Source organism: Myotis lucifugus, unplaced genomic scaffold (genome assembly GCF_000147115.1).
Source record: "Myotis lucifugus unplaced genomic scaffold, Myoluc2.0 scaffold_161, whole genome shotgun sequence".
Classification (NCBI taxonomy): domain Eukaryota; kingdom Metazoa; phylum Chordata; class Mammalia; order Chiroptera; family Vespertilionidae; genus Myotis; species Myotis lucifugus.
Genome location: NW_005871209.1, coordinates 2,822,171 through 2,843,204, shown reverse-complemented (window position 1 = coordinate 2,843,204; position 21,034 = coordinate 2,822,171). Strand labels below are relative to the sequence as shown.

At 37.8% G+C, this 21,034-nt stretch overlaps 1 protein-coding gene across 6 annotated transcripts in view; it reads left to right on the top strand.

The window, feature by feature from the left end:
- The first annotated feature begins 4,413 nt into the window (after positions 1 to 4,413).
- USP45 (ubiquitin specific peptidase 45) overlaps positions 4,414 to 21,034 on the top strand; it is a 49,237-nt gene continuing 32,616 nt past the window's right edge. For 2 of the 6 annotated variants that reach the window (XR_002830973.1, XM_023759766.1), the window contains exons 1-4: positions 4,414 to 4,708; positions 8,843 to 9,015; positions 9,386 to 9,489; positions 13,530 to 13,630. Coding sequence is in view for 4 of the 6 variants with exons in the window: in XM_023759766.1 (XP_023615534.1) it covers positions 4,609 to 4,708; positions 8,843 to 9,015; positions 9,386 to 9,489; positions 13,530 to 13,630 (478 nt within the window). In the remaining 2 variants the exon portion in view is untranslated. Of the gene's footprint in view, positions 4,709 to 8,842; positions 9,016 to 9,385; positions 9,490 to 13,529; positions 13,631 to 21,034 lie in introns of those variants that run through there. The other 4 variants (XM_023759765.1, XM_023759764.1, XM_023759763.1 and 1 more) reach the window with 4 other exon arrangements.

Below are 21,034 nucleotides of genomic sequence, written 5' to 3'. Positions count from 1 at the left end.
CCGGCCCGGTTGTCCGGGGCGGCGGCCGGAGGGGGCCGGGGCCGTCCCGGCGGGGAGAGGGGCCGAGTCCCCGCCTCACCTTGACCGGGGCGCGCGGCGACCCGGCGCCCATCTGGCCCGGCCTCCCTCTGGCCCGGCCTCCCTCTGGCATTCTCTCCTCTACGACGCATTTCCTCCAAAGAAACGGGGGGCGTTTGTGTTCGTGACCGGGGGCCGCGTGTCTACAGGGTCTCTGGCTGCAACGCGCAGTGTTGGGAGCCCTGGAGACGGACTACCTGGGTCCAGATCACCCCCCGCCCCCAATTCCTGGCTCCGGGAACCCTGCCTGTCACTTAATCTCTGTGTACCCCAGTTTCTTCAAGTGTAAAATGGGCGAAATAATAGTACCCTATCTCATAGGGTGGTAGTGCGGATTCCCTGGGCTTAGACGTGCTTGGAAGCGAGTGTGATGCTCAGTAAAACTATGTAAGTGCTGTTCATGTCTTTGAACCTGGAATCTAAAAGGAGAGTTGTGTCCCAATTTCCCCTCCCTCCCCCAACCTGGCCTCCCGCCGCTGAAAATAATTGCCCAAGAGTAAGAAAAAAAATTTTTTTTAAAAGAATACGGGCTTTTTTTTTTTTTGCATAACCTGTTTTTAAAAAATTAAACATTCCTAAACAACTTAGTTGTACATCCTACATTAAAGAGAAGAACAGATGTTAGAATAATGCTGAAGTTGAAAACTGAGAAAAATGGTCCGAAAGCATTTGTGCTGAAAGGAGCATAGTAGGCCTGAGCTTGCTGTCTTTTTAGAAAGGCTCCTGCAAGATTAGCGCTTGTTTGGTATCTGGCAACAATATGGTTTATGCTTTATAATATGGTTGCGCTGAAGTTATCAGCTCCCATAAAAATCCTGGGCCCGCGAGTCTGTAATGGGCTTCCCTGGGCAAAAACATTGCACAGACATTTTGCTGGATTTGATTCCTTCTGGGAGGGAGAGAACATAAAGAAGCCTACACATGGATTCCTCCAGCCTCCGGCTGTATCTTTTTCCACTAGGATCAGGCGGTATTTTCATACTACATTGCCATAGTAAACGTGAGCTATGAGTACAACTAACTGCTGTATATGCTGAGTTTTGTGAGTCGCTCTAGTGAATCTCCGAATGTGAGGGTCGTCTTGGAACACCCCAGACACAATACTGATGATAGCAAGTATTTGAAGCTCTAGTAATTGGACTCGTCTCTTTTTGCTCTAAGGGGAAATTGAAAAAAGAAACGTATACAGATAAGTGATGGCTGAACAGTGGGTTACTGTCCAAAATGATTCTGTACTAGTATGTGTAGGCATATTGTATATGTCAGGAAAATCACTGGCAATTGACATTGCCAAGTTAAGTTTGAGTCAATGTTTTTGGGAAAAGCAAAAAAGTCTGTCTTTTACAGATTTTAGATAAAATACCCGGTTCTTTTTGTTTTAATTTTTTTTTTGTGTTAATGTTCTTCTTTATTGAGAGTTTATCTGTGCATTTATGGGCCACTTTTCCTGGATTCTTTTAGTTATGTCTGTCTCTTTTTTTGGGACATCCACTTAACATATTTGGGGGTAAATTTGTATGTTTGGGGGTGGAAAGATCAGATTTGCCATCTGATTATGTCTCTTTCAGTAAAGTCGAAAACCAGATTCTGTTTTGAGGAATAGGGAGATGGAAGAGTTGGAGGTTTGGGAGAGTGAAAAAGGTTTCAAGTGGCTGTGTGAGGATAGATACGTTGACCAGAAAGAATAGTAGATAATGGCATGTCTTCATGCATTTGAGATTGGGTGTGAATTTAGTGGACCCACTCTGCTTTCTTAGACTCTCCTGCCCATTTGGATGCAGACATTGAGAAAGTGGTTAATTGTGTTCATCTAGGATTGGGGTTTTGTTAGAGCAGTGATGTACTCATTCAGGCTATGCACACATATTCCGTCCCTCCTGGGAACATGATAAGGCTGCATTCTTTGTATACACTAACATCCCCGCTCTCTATGTCTACTTGAAATGAGTTGCCATCTGACTTGTTTTGCCCAGTAGAATATGAGCAGACATGACACGTGTCGCTTCCAAGTGACGCTTGAGGAACCAGCACTCCCATTTGCCAGGTCTCCTTTTCCCTGCCCTGCTGTAGTGATCCTGGGAGCACTTGTTGAGATGCAGCCTCCTGTGAGCCGGGTCACTAAAGGAGAGCAGGAGTGGCTGGGCAAGGAAGCTGGAAGAACTCGAAGTTGTGGTCAGAGAATGGAATACTTGAATTAGTGATTTTGCAAGGCAGGATGTGGGGCTAAGCAGATGAGGAAGTGGGAGGTAAGAGGCAATCAGAAATGAAGTGGTCAAAGAACTCAGAGGCCGTGTGCATCTCTGTGACCTTGAAGGCCTTAATTTTTTGCAGTTCAATATGGTGACCCTTGGACTTAAAGAAATTACTCATAAAATGACTCACAAAAGCTCCCTAACCTGGGACATTATATAACTAAATCAAGATTCAGAATTTATTACTGAGTTGAAAGATTCTTGCACCTTGATCAATAAAAGCAAATAAACAAATAACATGAATATTACAGTGTAGCTTAGCCATGGAGCAGGGTGATACTAGGTAGGACTTAGGCTAAGCTACTTTAATAAAGACTCTAACCCTGACCGGTTTGGCTCAGTGGATAGAGCGTCGGCCTGCGGACTCAAGGGTCCCGGGTTCGATTCCAGTCAAGGGCATGTACTTTGGTTGCAGGCACATCCCCAGTAGGGAGTGTGCAGGAGGCAGCTGATTGATGTTTCTCTCTCATCGATGTTTCTAACTCCCTATCCCTCTCCCTTCCTCTCTGTAAAAAATCAATAAAATATATTTTAAAAAATAAAGACTCCAAAATATAGTGGTTTTTAAAAAATTGCATAACTTGTATCTAAAATCTTTAGAATTAACTGAGTTTTAAAGAAACATAAGAGATAGAGTTAAAATCCACCATGAGGAAAGAGTCAAATTCAATGTGGGATATTATAGTCTTGCTATTGAAAGTGGACCCCCAGCACTGGCTTCCCATTGGGAGCTTGCAAAGGAGGCAGAATCTCAGGTCCTGTGACAGTCTTGTTTAATCAAAATCTACATTTTATTTATTTTTTTAAATTTTATTTTATTGTTTAAAGTATTACAAATAGTAGTACATATGTCTCCTTTTAAAATCTACATTTTAGCAAAACCTCCAAGATGACTCATGCACTGCCCTGATCTCTTAAAAAAGCCGGTGTCTTAGGAAAGTAGGGCACTGTTAACTTTCCATCTTTTTTGGGAAGAACAGTTGTCAATTAAAAAGTACTAAAGCGACATAACCAATACAAAAGCCTTGATTGAATCCTTATTCAAAAAACCAGTATAGAAGACACTTTTGGGTCAGCAGAAGAAATTAAATATGTTAATTTTCTGAGATGCGATGTGATTATATAGGAGAATATTGTTATTCTTAAGAGATACATGCTGTCTGCAACATTCAGATAGTTCAGCAAAAACAAACATACAGCCCTGGCTGGTTTGGCTCAGTGGATAGAGCATCGGCCTGTGGACTGAAGGGACCCAGGTTCAATTCTGGTCAGGGGCACATACCTGGGCTGTGGGCTCCATCCCCAGTAGGGGGCACGCAGGAGGCAGCCAATCAATGATTCTCTCTCATCATTGATGTTTCTCTCTCCCTCTTCCTTTCTGAAATCAATAAAAATATATTTTAAAAAACCCCAAAAACAAACATACAGGTATATATGTCTATATGCACATTGCTATTTAGATAAAATAAGTATGGCAAAATGTTTTAGTGGGATTTAGATAGTATATGGGTATTCATTATATTGTTCTTTTAATTTTTGTGGAAGTTTAAAACTTTTCATAATAAAAAAGTGGGAGCCAGGCCAGTGTGGCTCAGTGGTTGAGCATTTACCGATGAACCAGGAAGTCACGTTTTGATCCTGATCAGGGCATGTGCCTGGGTTGCAAGCTCAATCCCTGGTGAGGTGTGCAGGAGGCAGCTGATCAATGGTTCTCTTTCATCATTGATGTTTCTCTCCCTCCCTCTCCTCTCCTCTGTGAAATCAATAAAAAATATATTTTAAAAAATAATTTAAAAAAATAAAATAAAAAGTGGGGGAAAGGTAGAAATTTATTTCTCTCTCAGTAGCCTAGCGCTAGGTCATACAGAAAGGGGGGGTGGTTCTACTGCGCTTGGCACATGGCTTCCATCCCTGGTCCATTGTAGCTTTACCAACTCCTACTGTCTCCTAGCTAGTGAGACAGAAAGGGCAAGGGGAGCACCTGACTTAGAAGCAGCACTTGTTCCATTGATCAGAACTTTAGTTTTTCGTTCACCTAGATAGCATATATCTAGGGAGTAGTCGGTAAAAGTCACATACAAAGTGCCATTTTATGTTGGTTTAATAAAGACTTTTTCGTTCCAGCTGACTCTCCCCTCTTCCTCTGTTGATGTAGTAGACCAATTAAAATGGAAGTAATCTCAATTTTAATATGCATTAAGTATAATACATAAAATTTTATTTTTGAGGATTAAATTATATTCATCCCCCCTCCCCCAACCTTTTCAGTAAATAACAGATGCGGGTGAAAGAGCCATCCAAAGTTTTATCTGAGAAAGCCAAAAGAAGTAAAAGGCCGACAATACCTCATGATGAAGACTCTTCAGATGACATTGCTGGTACGTTGTGACTGGCCTCCTAAATAGTGTTGCAGAAAAGAAATAACATATGTTTTTTATTTTATTTTTAAATTACAGTTTACATTCAATATTATTTTGTATTAGTTTCAAATGTACAGCATAGTGGTTAAACATATACTTTTAATTAATGAAATCTTTTCTCTTTGTTTTTACCATTTTTTGTGTAAACATAAAAATCAGCTTGTCTAGTTTCAAAAACTGCTGTTGGTGTTTTTATTGATATTTTGTTTAGTTGATAAAGTAAACAGAAGTGGCTTATTTTTTAATGTGAAACAACTATAGACTTTAACACATTTTTATATTTTTATTCAGAAATCTCTAGAGGGCCTACTTGTCAGATGAAATTTAGATAATTATATGACTAAACAAATTATAGAAAACTGCTTATTAACACACAAGGAATTTTTTAATATTTTTAAACACTGGTTAGCTCTTGAAGGAAAACTTCAAGCTTTTAAATTTTCTTATACTTATAAAAAGTACATATGGTGAGACATTTAAAAGCTAATTGACTTAATTTAGGGGCCTGGGACTTATTTTAAAAATCTGACTGAGTAAATTTTAAATAACTTACTGGCTTTATCCAATAATTCATGAATTGGTTAGCATCCCATCTAGCAGACAGAAAGGAGCTCCAAAATGAAAGTCTTTTATAGGCAAAAGGGAGCAGGACAAGGAGGTTATACTAGCAAAAAGCGGGTTTGTGTGGCACGACCACTTTCCTTTAAGGCAGTGGTTCTCAACCTTCCTAATGCCGCGACCCTTTAATACAGTTCCTCATGTTGTGGTGACCCCCAATTTCATTGTTACAAATTGAACATAATTAAAGCATAGTGATTAATCACAAAAACAATATGTAATTATATATGTGTTTTCCGATGGTCTTAGGCGACCCCTGTGAAAGGGTCGTTCGACCCCCAAAGGGGTCGCGACCCACAGGTTGAGAACCGCTGCTTTAAGGGTTGGTGGGTGTCCTTGCAGATTACCTCACTAGTGCTGACCACGTAATTCCAGGTTGACTGCTTTAAGATTCCATTCCTGGTTTAAAATTCCTTTTCCTTTCCAGAGGCAGAAACTGTAATTAAGTTAGGAATTAAAAACTGAATTGGTGGCATGGGGCTTTGCATAACTGACTCCATTTTGGTCTCGTCATTTTTTTTAACATCTTTTATCTTGAATTCATTAACAATTTCAGTATTAGAAATCTGAATTATAGAATCAGAGAATGGTTAAGTTGTAACCTGACCAGATCCCATCCCAATGATGATATAGGAGGTATGTGGAATGATTTTACTCTTAGAATGTTAAAATATAAAAACAAACAAAACAATGGCATGTGGTAAAACCATTTCTAGGTTTTGTTTGACAATGGAAGAACATCTTTATTTTTCAGGAAAGACTGAGACTGTCACCTTGGAATTCTATATCCAATGAAAATGTCATTTAAAAACAGAACCAAATTGATTTCCAACCAAAGAAATATTTAGAGAATTTTTCAAAAGAACTGAACTGCTGCCCTGGCTGGTTTGGTTTGGTGGTTGGAGCATCAGCCCCTGGGTCGTGGGTTTGATTTCCAGTTGGGTGTGTGTGCCTCATTTGTATGTTCTCTTTGAAGAAGTGCCTATTTAGGTCCTTTGCCCAGATTTTAATTGGATTGTTTGTCTTCCTTTTGTTAAGTTATATGAGTTCCCTATATATTTTGGAAATTAACCCCTTATCGGATGTATCATTGGCAAATATGTTCTCCCATGCAGTGGGATCTCTTTTCATTTTGTTGGTGGTTTCTTTTCCTGTGCAGAAGTTTTTTGTTTTGATGTAGACCCATTTGTTTATTTTCTTTTTAGTTTCCTTTGCCCCATTTCTAGCCCATTCGCAGGTTTTGAACTTGAGTGATTATTTATTCGTCCCCCCACCACACACACCGAACAGCCCTTTTTTAATGGCATGCATCCTTGTTTTTCAAACCTAGGACTTCAGACATACTTCAGATATAGTTCAAACATTCTCCTTTATGTCTATTCTTATAATTTGCTCTTGGTGTAAAATGAGGAGTTTTAATCTTTTACCAGATTTATATATTATTTCTGTTAAAATTATATTTTATTATAAGTAACTTGTCAGGCCCTAGCTGGTTTGGCTCAGTGGATATCGAGTGTTGGCCTGCGGACTGAAGGGTCCCCGATTCGATTCTGATCAAGGGCAATGCCTGGGTTGCGGGTTCATTCCCCAGTGGGGGGCTTGCAGGAGGCAGCCGATCAATGATTCTCTCTTATCATTGATGTTTCTAGCTCTCTTTCCCTCTTTGAAATCAATAAAAATATATTTAAAAACAACAAGTAACTTGCCAGGAATCACATTCTTAGTCTTCAGGATGAAATGGAAGTAATGTTTAGACTGTCTCTAGTTAAATAGTAGGTGAAAAGGAATGCCTCGCATTTTGAAAGGGAAGTGGAGAAAGTTGAAATGCACATACTCTTTCTGTTTCCTTCTTCAAGTTACTCAGTCTCGGTTTGATTTTGGCAGGTAGTTATAGCTTGGTGTTTGGAATATTTGAGGTGAAGAAATTAAAGTGCTCAGGTATTTGGGAGAAATGGAAGCATCTTTGTGCCCTTGGGAGAAGAATATGGTTATTTGAAAATTAAAAACATACTTGCTTATTTTGATCATTTGTCTCCACACAATGCACACAGCGGGAATATGTTATAAGGGGTAATTAAGGACCATGCAAAATCACTTGTTATTTGGGAATATTCATTAAGGAGAATTCTGAGAATTCTTATTCCTGTAAATGATGCCATTGTTCCCCTCTCTCCTTTCTCCCAACAATGATGAAAATAGCGTCTATGCAAAAACGATTTTAGGTGTGTACTTCTAGGAATATATCCCAAGAAACCAGAAACACCAATCAGAAAGGATATATGCATCCCTATGTTCATAGCTGCACAATTTACAATAGCTAAGATTTGGAAGCAGCCTAAGTGCCCATCAGCAGATGAGTGGATTAAAAAAACTGTGGTACATCTACACAATGGAATACTATGCTGCTGTAAAAAAAAAGGAACCCCTACCATTTGCAACTGCATGGATGGACCTTGAGAGCATTATGCTAAGCGAAATAAGTCAGTCAGAGAAAGATAAATATCACATGATCTCACTCATTTGTGGAATATAATGAACAACATAAACTGATGAACAAAAACAGATCCAGAGACAGAGAAGCATCGATCAGAGCATCAAACCTCAGAAAGAAGGCAGGGGAGGGGGAGGGGAAGAGGGGAGAGATCAACCAAAGGACTTGTATGCATGCATATAAGCCTAACCAATGGACACAGACACCAGGGGGGTGAGGCACGAGTGAGAGTGTGTGTGGCGGGGGGATGGGGGAGAAGGACACATATGTAATACCTTAATAAGAATAAAAAAAAGATTTTAGGTGTGTATCTTAATGGAAAGAAAATATATTCAAAATGCTAGATACATTGTAGCTGCTCAGTAAATAATCTCCTTTATTTTATTTATTTAATTTTTATTTTTGAACTAATTTTAGATTCACAGGAAGGTACAAAGAAATATACAAGGAGGTCCCACTCACCCTTCACTTAACCTCTCCTGGTTTAACATACTGTATTTCTATAGTATATCAAAACCAGGAACCTGACATAGGTGCAATGCTTAGGTTATTCAGATTTCACCAGATATATATGCATTCGTGTGTGTGTGTGTGTGTGTGTGTGTGTGTGTGTGTCTATGCACATGCATTAGTAGTTTTGCAGTTTTATTACATGTGTAGCTTTCTATAACCACCACAAAAATCAAGATACTTGACTGTTAAATCACCACCCAAAGTTGATACCTGTCTACAGCCACAGCTCTGAGTTTCTCCCCATCTGCAGCCTTTGGCAACCACTAATCTGTTCTCCAACTCTATAATTATGTTATTTCACAAATGTTTTATAAATGAAATCATGCAATATGTATCCTTTATGAGTTATTTTGTTCTTTTTTTCAATCTCAGTGCTTTTTACAGCATTTTAATATTAGTGAGTTTGCTTACCGATGATAGCACTTTGGTTTAGCAAAGAAAATGCTCAAATTTTGTTTTGTCTTATTCAGTAGGTTTCACTTGCCAACATGTAAGTCATGCTGTCAGTGTGAATCATGTGAAAAAAGCAATAGCTGAGAACCTGTGGTCAGCTTGCTCAGAATGTTTAAAAGAAAGAAGATTCCATGATGGACAGCCAGTACTTTCTTCTGAGATTTGGTTGTGCCTCAAGTGTGGTTTTCAGGTGAGAAAAGTTTTTTTTTTTTTTTTTATGTGGGAGTTTGTCTTAAATATTTTCCTTAATGATTATTTTGAGTTGGATTGTCAGTAATGCTAAGAACTTAAGATAAATTTATTCCATGTTTTGATAGAACTCTCCAAGAAATGTCTTAGAAATGTTTAAGATAAAGTAAAAGGTGTTTTGTTCAGAAAGTAATCATGTGTGGTTTATAAGAACTTGAAAAGGAATCTAGTCCACTCGAAATAGTTCTCATATCTAGACCTTCTTTGACTATTTGTATTTTATGATTTTTGAGTTTGGGTATGATTTAAGTTTTGGTTGATTTAGAAACAAATATGTATGTAAATCAAAACAGCAATCTGTTCCTCTTTAGGGATGTGGTAGAAACTCAGAAAGCCAGCATTCATTGAAGCACTTCAAGAGTTGGAGAACAGAGCTTCACTGTATTATAATTAGTCTGAGCTCATGGATTATATGGTAAGTTAGATTTTGTTAGTACTTATGTCCACTACAAAAATATCCTCTTTTTTTTTTTAGCTTTATGGGTAAAATAATTAAAGATGTTATACCAGCTTATGCTTTTTAGCCTGACTACAACCTATAGAATAATTTAAGAAAATAATTACTCATGAATATAAAATTTAAATAAGAAAGAGAATAGAAAAATTCTTTCCAGTCACTTTTTCGTAATGAACTTGCTAATACAGAATCCCGAGTTCTAGAGGAGGAAGGAGCTTGAAGCAGTCAAGTGTATGGTGATGCTCTGTAGGTAAAAGGGAACTTCTTAGGGAATCTACTATGAAACCTTACTTGGAAATCAAGTTCCGTTCCCTCACTTTATGCATAAGGACACTGAATATCATTTACCTTTTTGTGGTTACACAATAAAAATCCAAGCACTAAAACAGGGGTGGGCAAACTTTTTGACTCGAGGGCCACAATGGGTTCTTAAACTGGACCGGAGGGCCGGAACAAAAGCATGGATGGAGTGTTTGTGTGAACTAATATAAATTCAAAGTAAACATCATTACATAAAAGAGTACGGTCTTTTTTTTTTTTTTAGTTTTATTCATTTCAAACGGGCCGGATCCGGCCCACGGGCGGTACGTAGTTTGCCCACGGCTGCACTAAAACAAGTCTTTTTTTTGAGTCCCTAATCTCTTCTCAGCATACCACACAGCTTCAGTGGTATACGTGAACACTATTGAAATGCTTTCCTTGTATTTTACAACAAAAATTTTCTAACTAGAATTTATAGACTCCTAGGGTTCCTTGAATGAGTTTTCAGGAGTTTTCTTAAGACAAAAATATTTTAACTTTGTGTTTTTATTTCAGGGTTCTAAAATTAATATTAGAATATTTTGGCTGGTAGGAGAGATCACCATCTTATAATTTAATTCATCCACAAGGTCAGATGGTTGCAGCATTTGTATTTTTGTTGTTGTTGGTTCCAAGCAATAGTTTTGGGGAGAATGAGGGGAAAAAATTGCCTGGCTTGTGGCTCAGTGGTTGAGCATCAACCCATGCACCAAGAGGTTACTGGTTCGATTCCCGGTCAGGCTACATGCCTGAGTTGCGGGCTCTATCCCTAGTAGGGGGTGTACAGGAGGCAGCCAATCGATGTTTCTTTCATCCATGCTTCTATCTCTCTCTCCCTCTCTTCTCCTTTCTCTCCAAAATCAATAAAAACATATTAAAATAAAAGAAGGCAAAAATAGAGGGAATTTAATATGTAAATAGTGCATTGGAGCTAGAGGAAGGGGGGGATGATGTCTAGTGTGGCAGCACAATAAACATTTCTCAGTAGTCTTAAAAGAAGCAATGGTCTCAAACTATGGGGTGGGCTTGTTAAAATAGATTGCTGGGTCTCAGGCTTCCAGTTTCTGATTTAGCAGTTTTAGGGTAGGGCCTGAGAACTTGCCTTTCTATGTCGCCAGGTGTTGCCAGTGCTGCTGGTCTGGGACCACAATTTGAGAACCATTGCAATGGGAAAAGGTGATGGGAGAATTGAGTGGCACCTGGTAGAATAGTCTCATCTCAAGTCAGTCTGTGTCAAAACTGCCATTGTAGCTCTTAGGATCATGATTGTGGTCCTAAGGGAATCATTTCCTGTTTAAAGGGAGAAATTCAAGTTTGTCACATACAGCTATAGAAATTTAAAGGTTGTGACTATTTTCTTTTCTCATCTAATTATTTTTTTATAATATGTTTTTATTACAGAGGAAGGGAGAGGGAGAGAGAGAGAGAGAGAAACATCAGTGATGAGAGAGAATCATTGATTGGCTGCCTCCTGCACACCCCCACTGGGGATCAAGCCCTCAACCTGGGCATGTGCCTTGACCAAGGAATCGAACGGTGACCTCCTGGTTCATATAGATAGATGCTCAACCAGTTAGCTACACTGGTCAGGCTCCCATCTAATTCTTAAACGTTAAAAAGATTAACAATTTCAATAGAAAATTCCACTAATTTGGATTAAAGAGAGGCCAGCCTGAACTAGGGTAAAACCTAAGAAACTGAAAGAAGAAAGGAATATTGTAGATTTGATCATTTCATTATGGCTAAAAAAGTGTTGCTAGATAGTGGATTTGGTACTGCTTTAATCAATAATAATAATTAGCACAGTAGTTTCTTATCTTTGAATTCATGTCAGAGTCACGCACACAGTAGAATTTTAAAAGCCCAGGGGTGCCAGTGGTCCCCTCTGAAATCAGGGCTTTTGTATCTTTAAGTTCCATAGGTGATTCTTATGCCTAAGCAAGAATCTGATTTAACACTTAAAAGTTAATGTATGAATGACTGCTTTTTAAAGTGTCTCAATTTGTCATATGTAAAAATAAAATCTTATACTTCTGTAAAGTTATTTATTTTTAAAATGATAATACTTTTTGGATTGTTGTGAGGAATTAAACCATAAAATACATGTAAAGCACTTAGAACAGTGCCTGGCTCATAGTATATGCTCAATTAAAAAAATTTTTTTTTACTTCTAATGAAAACAAGTAGAATTAAGTTATTTTGAGCTGTCTTCTTTTCTCCAACTCCACTGCCATTGTGCAGCTTTTATTTACATTTTCTTTTTGTACTCTTAAAGTTACAGTATATTTTATAACAAGTAAACATTAAATTGCAATGTCAGTAAAAATTTCTTGACATTTCAACATCTTTAAAATGAGCAATTATATTTTATTATTTTTGACAGTAGTTACATTCGTAAATATAGAGCATCTATCATGTAAGCCTGGTAACTGTTATTAAATTGTTTAAATTTATTGAAAAGACATTTGGGGATGTTTTCTGTGACTCATTTCCTTCATGGATTTATCTTTGTATCTATTTTTGTGTATAAGTGAGAGAGGGGACACTCAGTAAATATTTGACTATAAATACTATTTAGGAAAGGAACCTAAATCTAGTTTACAGCCATTGATCCCAGGACCATTAATAATTATAAGAAGATTGTGAATATATAAGTTAGTGTTAGTACAACACATTACATTTATCAAATTTTCATTGCTTTCAAACACATGTTTTAATTTGATCTTTGGATCTCATGAAGATAAAGGGAACAGGTAATGATAATATATAGAAGAAACCTTTATTAGTACTGTATGCATTAATGAATAAACTTAGTGGAGGTTGGTTTTCTGAAAAGGTATGCATTTTTGGAAATCATTCCCTAACCCATTCTTTCCAATTAAACCTCAAACAAAATAAAACACTAATGTCAGCCAGTCTTCCCCATCTCTATAAGTGGAACTAAGTATTCAAGCCAGAAGCCTGGCAGTGTTGTTTTCTTCCCTTTTTTTTATCTTGTTTTATTTTTTAACCTTTTAACAATAGTATACAAATAGTATAGTGAATTTTTCCTCTATATCCATGACCCAGCTTTAAATATTACTAACTTTCAGCTAGTCTTGTTTTATTTAAACCAGGATTTCTCAGTCTCAGTACTAGTGTCATTTGGGCTGATAATTCTTGGTTGCAAGGGGACTGTCCTGTACGTTATAGGATGTTTAGCAGCATCCCTGGCCTCTCTACCCACGGATGTCAGTAGCAGCTTCCCAAGGGCAAAATTGCTCCCATTTGAGAATCACTGACGTATCCCCATCCACTTCTCCCTTCTCATGTCTATACCTGAAAATATATAAGATAAATCTGTTCATTGTTTTCAAGATCCACTGATCTGCTTCTATTCCCGATACCCTCTAATTTGATATTAGTCAGAGTGGTGTTTTTAAATTTAAAGTGGATAATATCACTTTCCTGCTTGAAAACACCTCATGGCGTTCCATTGCACTTAGGATAAACTACCAAAACTTTAATTGAATAATAAGGTTCAGTATTAACTGTCCACTGCTTATTTCTCTTGATTTTCCTGGTGCCTCACCCTTTGTACCTCCCTCCCTTACTCTCATAATTGAAAGACAAAAGCAGGTAAGTGCCAACTTTATTACCTCGTGTGCAAAATTATTGAAGATACTTTCAGAATTTGCTTAAATGTTATATGTTTTCAGGTGTTACGAGTGTGATGAAAAATTATCAACACATTGTCATAAGAAGGTTTTGGCTCAGATAGTTGATTTTCTCCAGAAACATGTTTCCAAAACGCAAACAAGTAAGTTAAGCAATTGCTAAGGAAATTTGTATTAAATTACACTATTTTATATTTCATATAAAGAGTTCATAAATTCATACAGAGTACCTTAGATTTTACAGTTACCTCTCAGTTCAGGTGCCATGCATTCTTCCATAGCTACCTTGTGTCGTATTTACAGTATATGACCAGTAATGAGAAGCTGGTGAGGGTAGTGACTAGATTCTGGGCTTTTGAGTCAGACAGTGCTGAGTCTGAGTTTTGGCTCCACCATCTCTGTAGCTTTTACTCCTTAGTTTTCTTACTTAAAAAATTAGGATAATAATTCTATCATGTGCAGTTGTTGTGAGACTTAGAGATATTTTCTAAAGATTTAGAAATCATGTATGTAAAAATGCTTGTTTAATGCCTGATGCATATTTATGAAATATCTGTTACTTGTGCTGTAATTATAGTGCAGTCCTGACACTACCTGGTGTTAGACAGATTAAGGGCTCAGTGCCCCCACAAGACACCCTCACTTCACTCACCATTCTCAAGCTCAGGAGTTATCAAACCACCCACAGTTTTGAACAGCTGGCTACAAATTCAGGGGTTTCTACTACCCTCTTAGGTTCAGAAATTTACTACAATGACTCAGAGAACTCAGGAAAGTGCTAACCTTACAATTACAGTTTTATTATAGCAAAAAAAAAATAAAAATAAAAAAGCTACAGGTCAGGACTAGCCAAAATTTTTTAGACACATAGAGTGGGTCTGGGAAGGTCCCAAACATGAAGCTTCTGTATCTTCTTACTGTAGAGTCAGAAAGCATCAACTTCCTGACACACTGATGTGTAACAGTACACAGAGTATCGTTAACCATGGAAGCTCACCAGAGCTTTGATGTCCAGAGTTTTTATTAGAATTTCATTGAATAAGCTTTTGCTACATGATTTAACTCAGTCTCCAGGACACCAAGCCTCTAATCACAAGGTTGGTCTTTCTGGCTTGACTGGCTCCCATCCTGAGTCATTTCATTAGCATAAACTGTCTGGGCACCCACAATGAGTGTAAAAGACACCTTGTTAATTTGTTAACATAAACTATCAATTACTCTAGATATCCAAGGATTTAGTGGGTACTTCTCAGGAACCTGGGGCAAAGGGAGGCAAGTTCTTTATTATATAATAGTAATGTATTACATATATGTTTTTATTGATTTCAGAGAGAGGAAAGGGGAGGGGGAGAGAGAGAGAGAAATATCAGTGATGAGAGAGAATCATCAATCGACTGCCTCCTGCACACCCCCTATGGAGATGGAGCCCGCAACCTGGGCATGTCCCCAGATTGGGAATCGAACCGTGACCTCTTGGTTCATGGGTTGACACTCAACCACTGAGCAACACCAGCTGGGCGATGTATTATATATTATATACTTTGTTATCTAACATATAGACAATATATAATACATGTTACTATAAATTAAAAGTAAGAGGGAAACAGTTTCTTCATTCAGAAATATTAAGTCCCTGCTACATGCTAGGTTTTATACTTTATTTGGTACTAGGAGCCCAGTGCACGAATTCGTGCAATTTGAAAGGAACTGTGGGGTGCAAGGCTGCGGTGGGCACAGGGGTGGGTCTCAGTACATCCTCCCCACCCCCGCCCGGCCCCTCCTGCTTCAGCCCCTGGTCCCCTGTCTGATGGCAGCCCCACTCCGCCGCTGCCGCCGCCACCACTACCACTCCCATGCACTGATGGCGCTGGCGTGGCTGACAGTGCAGAGCAATTGGGGCCGGCACCAGCAGCGGGTAGCGGGTATGAGCAGGGCCGCGCCGGCAGCAGGTGTGAGCACGCAGGAGCAAAGAATTTTCAGTAACCACCAGAAGCTCACCCCAGTGATAGTGACCAGCACCCCACCTTGGTCTGGCGCCAACAGCTCACCTGCTCCACCATCCCGCTGTGGCCGATGTCCACGGGGAGCGGGCCTAAGCCAACAGTTGGACACCCCCTAAGGGCTCCTGGGCTGCCAGAGGAATGTCTGGCTGCCAGCTTAGGCCTGATCCTCCAGGGAGCCTTGCTGTATTTTCTGTAGGCCAATATAGATTGTATTTGTTAACTATTATTGTTCTGAGATAGTAATGGTGAAGAAATTAGAGGAGGAACTAGAGAAAGTAAATTCAGGTTCCTGGCCAGTAGAAGAAATGGTTAATTTTATCACATTTATTCAACAAACATTTATTGAAATCTTATTCTGTCATCTCCAATTATGCTCAAATCAAGAATCAGGAAAAATATGGTGTTGGTAGACATTTAATACTTCAGGAACAGAGATGTGGGTCTCAGGGCTGTCTCCTGAAAACTGCACATGAAATGTGTTCTGTTGGCTATAATAGTATATGTGGGTATGATGCTAAGGTGGCAAAAGTACGGTTGTAGAAATTATTTTTTCTGTATTTTTCACCTAAGAGGTTCCTTGAGATTAAGAACAAAGCCAGTCTGATTCCATTTAATTTTATACATTTCTTGAGTATTTATTGTTGTAAGGGATGGAAGGAAGGGAGATTGGGATAATATGGTAGAATGCACATGGGCTTTTGGTCAGGCAGTCTGGCATTCACATTGGACTCTTTCAATCACTGGCTATGTGATGTGGGGTAGATTATAGTTTGTCTGAGCCTCATTTTCCTCAACACTTTTTCCCCTCTTTCCCATGGGCCTCAAGAAATAGAGATGATAAAACAGTTCCTGCCCTAAAGAAGTTTAAGATCTAAAAGAGGTGGTGAGATAAAAAATATTGGTAATGTGGTGTGCAGGAGGCAGCTGATCCATGTTTCTCTCATTCCCTTTCCCTTCTTCTCTCAAAATAAAAATAAAAAATCTTTTTTAAAAAAGTGATGATAATGAAAGCAGAGTATAATTTGTATTTTGAGAGATGTTTACACAAGTCCTTTAGATATTCAAAGAGGAATGTAACATTCGGTTGAAAGAAATTCAGAAATCTGGGATGAGTTGGCTTCCACGTTGACCTTTAAAGGATGAACTTTGGGTGGGTCCAGATTAGATAAAAAGTTATTTCAGGTGTGGAAAGGACCCATGCAAGCTTTAATTGTGTTTAGGGAACCATGGGTAGCACCTGAAATGATGGGAAACAGGTTCTTGAGGGAATTTGAGAGCGTGTAGAGCTTTCAAAGCTGGAGAGAAATGTAGTTCTGAATTCAAGGTTTCCAGAAGTTCTCGGGCAAAATGGGGTTATCTTTGTTTTCCAAGCTACAGGATGTCGCAGGCAAGTTTGGTATAACATAAGATCCCTTGGTATTCTAGAAGTAAGTTTTTGGGATAGTAATTTTCCATATTCTTTCTTGCATGAAGCTTTAGTAATTTTTATAAAATACTTTAAAAACCAAATGTGAAAGTTGCTATTGAGGTTTGTAAGAATGCTGGATATGATTATGCAGCGACTTTAAATTATCATTGTGAAGACTAGAAATATAAAAACGTCCATATATGTAATTCAAAAAATATGAATCTATATATTATATTTAGGTAGAAGAATAAAAATGTTTAAAGATTGTTTTTATATTTTGCACTAAGTAAAAATAACTTTACTGAGAGGAAAGTCCATACCTGTACGTTAAACATGTTTTTAAGTTATGCTGTGCCTGAGCGAATGCCTAATATATCTAAATTATCTTCTCTACACAGAGAATCTAGGCTGGTATCCCATCCATCTCTTAAAAACAACTAGCTCAGTGGACCTTAGCTTTTGGGTTGGTAGCCCATTAGACGCTTAAGATATTATTGAGGACTTAAAAGAGCTTTGGTTAGATAGGTTATAAATCAATACTTATCGTAATAGAAATTAAAACTAAAAAAACTAAAATATTAATTCACTGAAAATTAGCAATAATTTCATGACATTTGAACACAAATAACATTTTTAAGAAAGAACTATTTTTTCAAAATAATACAAATGTCGTAAGTGGCATTGTTTTACATTTTTACAAATCTCTTTAGTGGTTGGCTTAATAGAAAACAGCTGGGTTCTCATACCTACTTCTGCATTCAGTGTGCTATCACATGGAATGTAGCCTCTGGAATACTGCATTTATTATTGATAGAATTGAGAATGAATGGAAGCAAACATTTAAAAAAGCAACTAACATCATAGTCTTATAAAGTACTTTTGACCTTACGGACCCGGAAAGGAGGATGGTGTCTTCAGGAGGTTGTTTTCAGATTCACTTTCAGAACTGCTGACTTAGCACATTTCTATTTTCTGTCTTCAGCCTTACTTGCCCTAAGGCTCACTCAAATCCTACTCCAAGTACCTTAGAATGAAATAATACAGGGTTTTGTGGTGTTTACTAGTAGCTTTCATGTGTTTGTGTGTCTTATTTATAAAACTGTACGTTCCTTGAGGATTGTACCCTGGCTTATATTCTTTTTGAGGTGGCTAAGCAGTAAATACTTGCTGAATTGAATTGAACTAGCATGTAATCAGTTTATACTGGGGAAGTAGATAAGCTTTGCATTTTTTCCCAAAATAACCGCTGAATATTAATATCAAATTATTTATTCATTCAGGTTTTTTTTAATACATTTGCACTTCTAGCCAATCGTTGTGCTAGCTATTGGAGATATAGTAGTGAACGAGACAGATTTATTTCTCGGTTCCTGCCATTATTGATCTTTTGGTCCAGTAAGGGATATTGATACATCACACTTAATTATAATTGCCTGTGAAGGAGTAAGTACAGGGGGCTGTGAGAACACTTGGGAGTAGTCTCTATCCTAGACGGAGGAACATTTTATGTAGAGGAAGACCTTTCTAAGCCAAGAGCTGAAGGATATCTAGAAATCAGCTAGGCAAAGAGGCACGGGGTTATGTGTTTCAGGGAGAGGAATAGCTCTTTGATGAGGGAGCTTGATAGGTTCAGGGAATTTTATAGAGTTGCAAGGTTGAGTTTTGTGTATTAGGGAATGGTGAGAGGTGAGACTCTAAAGGTAAGTAGGAAGATATTAAAGGGCCTTGTAAGTGTAGTTTATCCTGTAGGCAGTGAGGAACCACTAATTTTAAGTGGAGATATGGATGATTAGTTTTGTATTTTAGAAAAATTTTGTGTCTACAGTGTGGAGATAGATAGGAATGCCTTTGTATGTATACCTGCCCATTCATGTGGCAATATCAGTTTAAGACACGATCAAATAAAGATTTCTAAGACTAATGGTTAATGGAATTTTAAGAATAAACAGGTGGGGTAATGTTTGGTTCCAAGGTAGAGGAGTCTTGGGGCAGCAAGTTTTTCCTTTTTAAAGATTAAACTTCTTTTCAGCTGTAGAAATGAGCAAATTACATTAATACTACATGACTGGTTTAGGTAATTGCATTAAACAGTTGAGGTTCCCAGAAGAATGCTTACAGCTGTGTGGATTTCACATCTGATGCTACGATTTGCTTAAAAAAAAAAATCCCTCCACACCCTCCCTTTCAAACACATACCAGAAAACGAAAAACAACCAATAAAATCCTCACATATAACACAAAATTGAAAAAGAGCAAGAAAACGTTCTTGTGAGACCCACCCAGAAATATATATTATTAAAAAGTGGATCGATACCTCTGAAAGGCTCGTTTGTCACTTTGATAGTCTTGTAAATGTCATGTAAGTATTCTACAAATACTTACCAAAAACAGGAATTCGTGATGAAATAATATTGTTGAATATTGGTTTGCTGTTTGTGAACTAGACAGGTAATTGACAATCTCACTTTTTTTCCTAAAGCAATAAATTTGGCCCATAATTTAAATACTGGTGGGATGCCATTTTCAAAGAGCTTAAAGAGAGAATTAAATATTCCGTTAAATTTATTAAACTTATGCTTTTGGTATAAAAATTTTGACTTATGTTGGTTCTTTTGGTTTTATTAAGTTTGCTCTATTTTTTAAATAAGAAAGTAAATGGTATATTTGGGATCTGAAACAATATATCTAAAGATAAATAATGTCCTTTCACAGACAATTTGAATGTAATAACTACCTTTTTAAAAAAAAAAGTAATATATTTTGTTCCGCTTAAAAGTGACAGTCTTAAGACTAAGAAATATGCATTTAAAAAATTAATACTAAAAGTAGTTATTCCCCTTTATAAAAGGGGTTAGGAACAAAAAGATATCGGACTTTCAAAACACAACTCATTGTTACCTGTAGGGATTTAAATCTAGGGTTCCTTGTTTGAACTACAGAGCATAGAGAATTATTTGAGTGACTGTTTTCTCAGTTCTCCCAAAGATGTCCCCTTACTATACTCTTCTGGATACCTAAGGAGAAGTTAATTGCTTACATTGGGTGCCTTGGGCATTAGGGCTTAATTCTTTTGAGGCCCATTTGAAAAGGGCTGCCATAAACTTTAATATAGCTATAAATTTACATGCCAAAAATATCCAGTATATCCTGCTTTGCTTAAGAATAGTGGCTTTTTCTTTCATATATCATCACTAGAATTTCAGTAGTGTCTTAAATTATCGCACATATTAACCTTCTCAACCATTATTATACAGAAAAATAGTAGATCATAATGTTTTGTTTTTTTTTTAAATATTTTATTGATTTTTTATAGAGAAGAAGGGAGAGGAATAGAGAGAAACATTGATGAGAGAGATGGATCAGCTGCCTCCTGCACGCCCCCCACTGGGGATGTGCCCGCAACCAAGGTACATGCCCTTGACCGGAATCGAACCTGGAACCCTTCAGTCCCCAGGCCGACGCTCTATCCACTGAGCCAAATTGGTTCGGAGATCATAATGTTTAAGTGTGCAGGTTATGAAGCCAGCCTGCTGGGGTTTGAATCTACTCTCTATTACTACTAGCTGATTTCATATCTCTCTGCATTGGGGACAATTATCAGAGGAGATAATGCTCTCACAGTTTTTTTTTTTTAATCAGCAAGCAACCAAATAAGTTTACTTTTCCCATGCCTCTGGGAAACTTGGGAAGCACCAGCTTTCCCTTCTGGTTTAACCAAAGCAATGCACAAATATTCATACCTTTGAGAAAAGAGACATTTAATATTACTTGGCTACAAACCCACTATTGGTTGTTTTCACTTTTCTCCCATGATAAGAAAAAACTGCATCTCTATGTACTTGCTCTTTTATTTCTGTAGGTTAAAATTTGGGGGATTTCTGGCCAATTTATAAACATATCTTAAATTTTGATTACTGTTGCTAAACTACCTTCCAGAAAGATTATACAAAAGGTTAAGAGCATCCATTTTCCCTGTTTAACTTTGTTGACAGTTTTTAGAGGGTTTTGGATAGTAATGAAGTTCTTAATGTCATTGTTGCCAGGTCCATCAATCTTTCTTTTTTTTTGCGGGGGGGATAGGAGGGCGGTTGTGCTTTGCTGGTACTTCATCCAGTTTTCTTGCAAGACCTGAGTAT